Source organism: Mastomys coucha, unplaced genomic scaffold (genome assembly GCF_008632895.1).
Source record: "Mastomys coucha isolate ucsf_1 unplaced genomic scaffold, UCSF_Mcou_1 pScaffold18, whole genome shotgun sequence".
Lineage (NCBI taxonomy): Eukaryota > Metazoa > Chordata > Mammalia > Rodentia > Muridae > Mastomys > Mastomys coucha.
Window position 1 is genome coordinate 94,597,241 of NW_022196900.1, and position 10,000 is coordinate 94,607,240.

The 10,000-nt window shown below is 43.4% G+C and overlaps 1 protein-coding gene across 33 annotated transcripts in view; it reads left to right on the forward strand.

Annotated features, from left to right (window-relative positions):
• Eif4g3 (eukaryotic translation initiation factor 4 gamma 3) overlaps positions 1–10,000 on the forward strand; it is a 217,147-nt gene that overhangs the window by 159,303 nt on the left and 47,844 nt on the right. For all 33 annotated transcript variants that reach the window (XM_031379180.1, XM_031379179.1, XM_031379178.1 and 30 more), the window contains 3 exons: positions 2,714–2,847; positions 4,005–4,124; positions 9,199–9,369. In XM_031379180.1, coding sequence (XP_031235040.1) covers positions 2,714–2,847; positions 4,005–4,124; positions 9,199–9,369 — 425 coding nt within the window. The remainder of the gene's footprint in view (positions 1–2,713; positions 2,848–4,004; positions 4,125–9,198; positions 9,370–10,000) is intronic.

The following is a 10,000-nucleotide window of genomic DNA, read 5'->3' on the forward strand; positions in this document are numbered from 1 at the left end:
CAGAAATCCACCTGCCTCTGCCTCCCAAGTGCTGGGATTAAAGGCGTGCACCACCACCGCCCAGCAGTGTTGCCTTTTTATTGTACATCGCATTTAGCAACTACTAAACAAAGCAGTTTTGTATAAAAACTTCTTTTTAACGCTGTAGGAGCAGTGTCTCCCACCAGATCACTAAACCCTGATGGTGACCACCGACCTTTTCTTCCTAATTGTGGTGACAGTGCTGTCATTGCTCAGTGACAGGGTCCAGCTATCTAATAGCCATCAGATTTCCTTTGACCTTGCAATCTTTGTGTAGCAGTAAGGTTGGGAAAGGAATAGTTTAACTCCTAAAGCCCAATAAGTTATCTACTTTCTAATAAATATAGTTATGTAAGACAGGCTTGGTTTGGAAACACCTTCATAATGTTAAAAGAGTCTCTTGGGGTAGGAGCCCTAAGAACACAGGGGATCCAGCCTGCTTCCAGGACATGATTGGGGCTATAAATTTCACATAGAAATTTTATGTGATAAAAGTACGGCTGGGAGGTCTTGAAAAATGGCTCTGCCCTTAAAAGAACATACTAACCATGCAGGAGACTAGAGTTTGGTTCCCAGCCTCACCCTCAAACAGCTTACAATGCCTGTGATTCCAGCTCCAGGGATACATGCCCTCCTGGCTTCTGCAGTCCCTGCTCTCAGTGCATAGCTGAGGGGCCTGGAGAGATAACTCAGTGGATAAGAGCTCTGGTTGTTCTTCCAGAGGCACTGAGTTCAATTCCCAGCAACCATATGGTGTCTCACAACTGTCTGTAATGGGATCCGATGCCCTCTTCTGGTGTGTCTGAAGAAACATATTATAGTATTCATATGCATACATTTAAATAAATATTTTTTTAAAGTTTTTAAGATGAAATTTTTTAAATGAAAGTGAGGTTAAATAGTTGATGCAACACAAACTGAGGCAAGCCAAATTCTTGTGGCCAAATACTAGTTCAAAATTTGTAATAAAAAGTGGAGCTAAGGAGTCCTGGTGATCCACACTGTTACCCTAGCACTCTGAAACTGAGCTCCATAGTGAACCCTGTTTCCAAACAGAAGACCACAGGTCAGGCTTTCTCACGAGGATCCACTTAGCTTCTTCAAATTAAACTGAAGACAAAGATGAGAATTCTCAATCTAGCTGACTAAACTTTCATGGTCTGAAGTAAACTGTCTTTTATTACTTGTTTTTTTTTTTTTTTCCTTTAAAGTAGCATTTCCATGTGAACAACCATTTAGCTGACCTCGTTTCCCCTGAAACTAAAGTCTTGTCTGGTTTCTCATTTCTGAGGTCTTCCTGGCTTGACCGTCCTTGTATGTCCTTAAGAGCCTGGATGGCTGGGTGGTGATGGAACCAACCTTTAACCCTAGCGGAAGGCAGGCAGAGGCAGGAGGATCTCTGTATGCTCAAGGCCAACCTTGTCTACAGAGCTCGTTCCAGGACACCCAGAGCTACACAGGGAGACTCTGTCTTGAACACACACAAAAGCCACAGGCTCTGAGGAGGGTGTGTAGACAGTGCCTGCACCTTGTTTCCAGTTGATATGTAGACATTTGGAATCTATTCTTTATCAGCTGTCGGGATGCCTGGGCTAACTTTGATGCAGGAGCCTGCCTGGCCTCATGGGAAATGAGCTGAGGTCAGGCACAGCATTGAATGAAGGCCAATGACTGGTAATCTCTGGCCTTGTAGTTTTCTCTGACTGAACTGGATGCTATTAGCTTCTGGAGGTGTGACACTCTTGCTTATTCTCTGGCTGAAAACCACTAGCCTTGGAGGTTAACACATGCTGTATAGCAGCCAGCTTGCCAAGAGCCCTATTGCAGACCAGGCTAGTTAACTCCTTGTGAACTGGAGAGGAAAGAGTCCCACAGAAAATCCATATACAGGATGAAGTGGAAAATGGCTACATCTCTACAATTGGATGGGTGCCAAACCATTACCTTTATTTCTTTTCTCTAGCCTTTTTATAGATTAACGTTCTTAGAAAATTACCTCATGGATAGAATGTTATACAAAATTGGAGTTAGGAAAGGATGTTGAAAGCAGTGTTTCGCTCTATATGCTCCTTGTAAGTTCAGAGCAACAGTTTCATATGACCTTGTCTTGCCATAGTGCACACCTGTGGCTTCATCTTTGGACTTCATGCTTTTCTCTTAACACAAACTTCATGAGTACTCATTATATTTCTTAATATACAACCTTTACTTACTGTTATGAGCAGTGGGCAATTCTGTTCTTTTTGTTTGTTTGTTTTTTCCAGACAGGGTTTCTCTGTATAGCCCTGGCTGTCCTGGAACTCACTCTGTAGACCAGAAATCCGCCTGCCTCTGCCTCCCAAGTGCTGGGATTAAAGGCGTGCTCCACCACCACCCGGCCAATTCTGTTTTTGATTATACCTTTATTATACCTTTTTAGCAAAACAACTTATATTAATTTAGTAATGACAAGAAAGGCATAGCAGCTCCAAGAAGCAATCCTGGGATGAAGTCTCTTTGGGACTTGCCTCATAGAGCTCACCCACTGCAGACCATGGAAAGACAGTGGCCGCCTCCAGGAGGCCACCTGCTAGCCTTAGTCTATCCTACATGGCTCCTGACACTTGAGTTTTCTTCTTTGTTTCCTTGAGGAGGTAAAGTGAATATTGAGACAGGTTTGGGCAAATGGTTTCTGCTTATGATATTCTTTTAGAGTCCTGGAAGCCTACAGATACAGAAGGCAAGAAGCAATATGACCGGGAGTTCCTTTTGGACATCCAGTTTATGCCTGCCTGTATCCAAAAACCAGAAGGTCTGCCTCCCATCAGTGATGTGGTTCTTGACAAGGTAAGCCATGTGATCTGAGTATTGAGTACAGACAGGTTCAGTGCAAGCAGCTCTCAGGGACTGTTAGATCACAGGCATTAAAACACAATAAAATATGTAATGCTTGAGAACTGGCTGTTCCCAGAATATTGTCTCTTTTAGGTTTTTAGATTTTATTTCACTATGAATATGAGTGTTTTGCTTGCATGTATGCATGCAGTGCCCAAGGAGGTCAGAAATGGGTGTCACATCCTCTGGAACTGGAGTTGAAGATAGTTGAGCCATCAGTTGATGCCAGGAACTGAAATCCCTGGTGCCCTGCAAGAATAAGTTCTCTTTCGTGCAGCCTACTCTCTAGCCCTGGGTGATGGTTTTAAAAATACATTAGTGTGTGTGTTTCTTGAGGCTCTCTTCTGGTGATGAAGTGAGCTTGCTGTGAGTTGAAGGAAACAAGGCTGCGTTCACAGAGCATACCTCGCTCTGAACGTAGGGAGTTATAGCAGCAGCCTGGAGGTTCAGAAACCAGAACAGGAGGTGTTAGAAGATGAAACTTAGGTGGCAGGCAACATAATTCAGATATTGTGTATCTCACAACTTTCCCAACAGTTAATCAAGTCCTAATGTGACTAAAGTCCCCAGTCCTTTACATAGACTTAAAAACTTCTCTTTTGAATTTTTAATGTTTATTTATTACTTTATGTGTATGGATATTTGGCAGCACCTATGTTTGTATTTCACATATGTGCCTAGTATCTAGAGAGGCAAGAAGGGGATATCAGATCCCCTAGGACTGGAGCTGCATATATGTTAAGTTGCCATGTAGGTGCTGGGAACTCAAGTCCTCTACAAGAGCAGCAAGTGCTCTTAACCACTGAGCCATCCCTCTGTCCCCAGCATCCTTCCTCTTTACAATTGGTTTATATGGTGCACAATAAACGCTAGTGCAGTTTGGGCTTGTCTGTTATGTACTGCACAGGGACATGGGGTACTTACCCTACAGGCCTAATCATTCCTGGATGACAACCACTCACAGCCCAGCAGCTCGGGAGCTAGGATTCTGAGGGAGAGTCAGTGCTTGCCTCTTCAGCTCACAGCATCAGTGACGTCTGTGATAACTTTGTGGCACTGAGTGCACTGGCACACGTGTGCTTCAAGCTCTTCTGTGCTTCTTCATGCAGATCAACCAGCCCAGATTGCCGATGCGGACCCTAGATCCTCGCATTTTGCCTCGAGGACCTGACTTCACCCCAGCCTTTGCAGATTTTGGAAGGCAGACGCCTGGTGGAAGAGGCGTGCCTGTAAGTGCCAGTTCCCTACCACAACCCAGTCAGTTAGGAAGCTACCAAAGACCCCGTGTCTAAGCACAGGGAATGGCTTCTATTTGCTGAGTTCTATGATCAAGAAGTAGAAGAGGCAAAGACTGTCCTCCGTATTAATACCCATATGAGTATTAAAGCAAATGCATGGTGCACCTGCACTGTTTTACTGCAGTGACTTGGTCTGGTCTTTGTTTGTTTCGTCTCTGTTGAAGTTGACCATCACATACGTTTGACTTGTGTAGGATTCTAGGATGTCATGGTGTCCTAGAGATTCCAGTGGCTCTCAGCTAATCCTTTCTTTGTTTCTACAGATTTACAAAGTGCAGAGTGGGCATGGATTGCCAGTTCTGGAACTAAGCACGGCCCCAGGCTGCACTCCATTGGCGGTGTCTCTCTCACCTCTGAATTGCTTACCTGTAGGAAAGTGCTGGATCTATTTTTAAAGACATGTCTGTGGTGATGTAGGTTTGGTTCGCTCTTATTTACTATAGGCCATGAAGTCAAAATGCAGACAAATGGCATCTCCAGAAGTGTAGTGTTAGTAACTTGTCTGTTGTCCTACACACAGGAGTGGCATCACCAGTGGATCTGTGCCAGGCGTCCCACTCTGCCAGACTGCAGGCTCTGGCCACTCCCTGCTTTGTAGATCAGAGGGAGCCTGGAGACTGTTGGTTATTCTCTACATGAGATGTCTGCGCTCTCCGAATTGCTTGATGTAGTACCTAAATCATTCATGGAAAGTACAAAGCACGGCCTCTGCTTGCAGTGCATCTTCTCAGTTCTTTTACCAGCTCGTTGTTCCCTGTTTCCAATAGTTGATGCAAAAGAAGCCGGATGAGTTGAGAACAAGCTGCAGCTCTTGTAAAATAGTGAAAATAGAAAGGAGAATTTAAAGTGACTTTTTGAGAAGGTGGAGAGGTGGCTTAGTTAGTAAGTGCTCCCCACAAAGCCTTGGGACCTGAGTTCAGTCCCCAGAATAGAACTTAGGGGCCAGGTGTAGACATTCTAGTGCTCGCCTAGAACCTCAGCACCTCATTGTCAGTGTGTCCTCATCACTGCACAGGGTTCCATGTGTGGCTGTTGAAAGCATGTGCATAGATGGTGCGTGTGTAAGTCACTGACTGCATAGTGCTGGTTGACTATATAGCACTACAAAGTACTATATATTTTTTTAAAGGATACTTTTAAAGTTATCATTTATAGTGTCAGTGCAAACTAAAGCTCTCACTTCAATGTAAGAGTTTATTCTAGAACTGGAGAGATGGCTCAGAGGAAAGAGCACTGGCTGCTTTTCTAGAGGTCCTGAGTTCAATTCCCAGCAACCACATGGTCGCTCATAGCCATCTATAATGACATCTGGTGCCCTCTTCTGGCGTATATATGCATGATAAATAAATACATTTTTTAAAGTTTATTTTAGAGCTAAATATGAGTGAGCAAGGCCCAAGAACTTGGATTTGGGTTTCTTCAAATGCCCCACTCTAACTTTGTGGCAATTCTGTGACATTTTTTAGTAAAAGAACAAAAGAATGTTTCTTTTTAAATATACCAATGGGGATTTTAAGTTAGGGGCTATAGGCAGATAGGGAAATCTTAGCTTCTGGCCTTACAGGCTGTCTGATAGTATTCTAGTCCCTTGGATTAGTAGAAGATAGGGTTTGTTAGTACACCCCAAAAGAATTTCCTAATGATCACAAGGAAGTTATTAAGTCAAGCACAGAGGTGGCCAATGAATGGTTTATTAAGGGCACTAAAGATAGTCCAAGATTGTTTGGCCTTAAGCCTGAGACTTTCAGCTTTCCATCTTCAAAGAAGCTCAATCAGTTTGCCTTGTAAAACCTTTTAACACAGGGTGGTTTTTTTCCTCTAGGAACTTAAAGTGAGTGAGGAGATCTGTGTAAATTGGTCTCACTTGCAGGTTGTAATCTCGAGGCTTACTCCTTGGTGTTTGCAGTAGTTTTTGTAAATGACTATCTTCAAGTATGCATTGTGTGATTCTTCTTTATATGGGGTAGCTAGATGGATGGTACACATGTGCATAAGAGTACGTGCCTGTGGGCAGACCAAGGACCAGGTCTAGTGTCCCCTCCATCAAAGATGACCTTATGTTTTGAGACAGGGTATCCTGTGGACCATGGGGCTTGCTGTTTCAGCTACCCTGGCTGGCAACAGGCTTTCGGGATGGTGTGTCTGCCCCAATCCACCATCACTGAGATTGCAGATGTGCACTGTCACTCTGTGTCACCTGTCTTTTACATGGATGCTGAGAATGTGGTGCCTACATGTTAGCACCTGTTCTGTCTTGCCAGGCCTTCATTCAGTGACTGTCATCATTTTATGTCACTTCCTATTTTCCCAAGGACATTTGGTCTGGTGTGTTTTTATATCCAAGTGTGGGTTAAATTGTTTACTTGTTATTTCCAACCCTGGAAAGGGTCCTTGTCCATACAAGCTGCCTCAGGAATATAATCTTGATCGTAACATCCAGACAGCGTTTGGCTAACTGGATATCTTACCAGAGCTGTTTGGGCTAGATCATGTATAGAAGATTCATTTATAAGTGAATGTCCTTAGTCTGCTTCAGCAATTGTCCCTGATGGAATGTTCCTGTCTTTAGTGCCTCTCACTTAAACCATGTCTCATACCTTATCTGGCCTGTTTTTGTTTTGTTTTGCTTTAATATTTGCTAAAACATTTGAGATCCTGCCATCTGTTCTGTGTCCCTTATTGGTACATTTGTCGATATTAACGAGGATTTGAACTTTCATCCTGTTGTCCACTTGGCACTGCCATTTCGAGTCCTAGATTGATGGTCAGTTTAAGGAATGACTTGGAACATTTAGGTGGAAATGCTTCTAAGCTTATCGACCTAGGTTAGGACCGTATCTGACCTGGACACTCTGTTTTTATGGTATTTTAGTTTGTATTTTTTCCCCAGAGTTCTCTATGTATTTAAAAGTGCAACATTGTGTTATTAAATGAGATACTATTGTGGCTTGCATCTTATGAAATCTTTTCTGTAATGTTAACAATCCTCTTCAAAATAATACAAGTATTTACTTCATTTGAATGATTTATCAGAAGAAAATGCAGATTATCATTGTGTAACAAGGCTGAGAAGTCAAAGCCCAGTATCTCTCCCGTGATTAATCTTGATCAGGAATGCTGGGTGTGAAGGCGTTCCAGTTCAGGAGAGCCTAACCTGCAGGAAAGCCTGCCTGTGTCCCTCAGTAAGGACACACACCTTGAATTCCAGCAGAGACAGGTGGATTTCTGTGAGTACAAGGCCAGCCAGGGCTATGTAGTGAGATTGTTTCAAAGGGAAAAAATGGAAGTAAAGTTAAAAAACCAGTAAAGGAAACTGACTTAAAAAATATTTAAGGTGGCAGTGATGGTGCATGCCTTTTATCCCAGCACTTGGGAGGCAGAGGCAAGCGGATTTCTGAGTTCTAGACCAACCTGGGCTAAACAGTGAGTTCCAGGATAGCCAGGGATACACTGAGAAACCCTGTCTCCAAAACAAAACAAAACAAAAAACATTTAAGGTGGCAGGTTTTAGTTCTACATACAAAAAATAGCTTTAAATTTTTATTTATATAAGATTAAAAAAACATGCACATGTGTGGGTTTGTACGTATATGTGTGCAGTAACCGCAGAGGCCAGAAGAAAATATTGGACCCCAAGAAACTGGAGTTCCTGGCATTTGTGAGCTGCCTTACATGGGTGCTGGGAACTCCAGTCCTTGGCAAAAACAGTGAATACTCTTTTTTTTTTTTTAAAGACTTATTCATTTGTTGTATGTAAATGAGAAATCTATGTGTATATATACCTGCATGCTAGAACAGAGCATTGGATCCCCAGGATAGATGGTTGTGAGCCACCATGTGGTTGCTTCAAGACTTTAGAAGAGGAAACAGTGCTCTTTGCTGCTGAGCTATCTCTCCGGCCCTTTAAAATTCTGTACATGTGTGCCTGTATTTGTGTGCACATGAGTCCAGTGCCAAGTTGCCTTCAGGTCTCTTGGTTTTGGAGTTGCAAGCAGTAGTTGAGCTGTCTAGCGAAGGTGCCAGGAACCAAACTTGGCTTCTCTGCAAAACCAACCCCACCCCGTTTTTTTGAAGCAAGGCTCTGTAGAGACCTGTTTCCTGGAACCTGCCATGTCGTTCAGGGATCCATCCACCTGCTTTCCCTTCCAAGTGCTGGGATTATAGGTATATACCACCATGCCTGGCCACCAACAAACCTTCCTAACTTCTGAGCCAGGTCACTATCCCTGCACACCTTGTCTTGCTGTAACAGTATTTAATTTGGTGACCATTGTGTCATTGATGCATATTTGTACTACTACATGTATCATGGTAGGAGGAGAAGAGAGAAATACAGACTTTTTTCCAGACAAGAACTAGTTCCCCTTCCGTTGATGAAATCGGGAATCATAATGCTCCGCCTCTAGAGTGGGTGTCAGTTACAGAGGATTGGATAATAAAGTTGTATTTAAATTCTACCTAGAAAGCTCACAAATAGAGCTTTTGTTTCAATGTCTTTATTAGGTTAGAATTTATTAATAGTTAATTGATTTTTTTTTTTTTTTGGACACAGGGCCTCACCTTTAGCTCAGGCTGACATTTCTGTCCTGTCCCATGTGCTGGGGTGACAGGTGTGCAGGTGTGCAGTACCACAGCTAGGACAAGTAGTTTGCTTCTTTCCTTTTCTTCATCTCCTGGGAATGCCTGTGGAGCAGGGAAGAACTAACCTGGTGTGGCCATCGAGGCCTGTGTGGGTGCAGCTTCGGTTGAGCACAGGCTTCCTGGGTTGGAATGGTAGTTTATCAGACACAATTTTCTGATCCTTGTGGACCTTTTAGAGGTAGGGATGCTGTAATGATGGCATTTCTTCTGAGGCATTTTCTCCCTCCTGACTCTGAGGCAGCTTTTTTCTAACTTGGACACCTGATACCTGATGCTTTCATCTAGGAGTGTGTGCTGTGAGCATGAGGCCTACAGAAGCAGGCTGCTGTGAGTTCTCTGAATGCATGTAATGTTCTTGTCCTAGTTGTTGAATGTTGGACCTCGGAGGTCTCAACCTGGCCAGAGAAGGGAGCCCAGAAAGATAATCACTGTCTCCGTAAAAGAAGATGTGCACTTGAGAAAGGCGGAGAACGCCTGGAAGCCCAGCCAGAAGCGGGACAGCCACACCGATGACCCCGAAAGCATTAAAACGCAGGTGAGGTGCACCAGGCCTGTGCCCTGGGCAGAAGTGTGCTACTAGCTTGAGCCTTCCCGCCCAGGTTCCTCTGAATTGTCTGTGTGGGAAGGTATGCATTGTTTCATTTGATACAGGGCCCTGGCTGTCTTATGTAGAATAGAATGGCTTCAATTCACAGAAATCCACCTACCTCATTAAAATTGTTAGCTACCATACCTGGCTTTTTGTCCTTTTTTTTTTTTTTCTAATAGCATTGTTCTGTAGGTCTACATAATAATAAGAAATAATCTATTCTGTGTTGGTGGACCTAAAATATCAATCCAGTAACAGCTGTGTAGACCAGGCTGCCCTCAAATTCAGCCTTGAACCCTAGTGTTAAAGGTGTCACTTTCATTATTCCTCTTCTGCAGAGCCATATTTTGTTTCCATTATATTGGTGATCAGTCTGTGACCTGAGGATCAAGCTTTCTGCCTGCTTCTATCTCTGTGCACCAAATGCACACCTTGTGCTGCCAGAGGCTAGGAAGGGAGGGACATCAAATCCTCTGAAACTGGAGAAATGAGACGGTTCTGAGCTGCCATGTGGATGCTGGAAAATGAACCCTTTGGGGGTATTCAGTTTTGGTTTTGTCTTTACATCTGTAATATT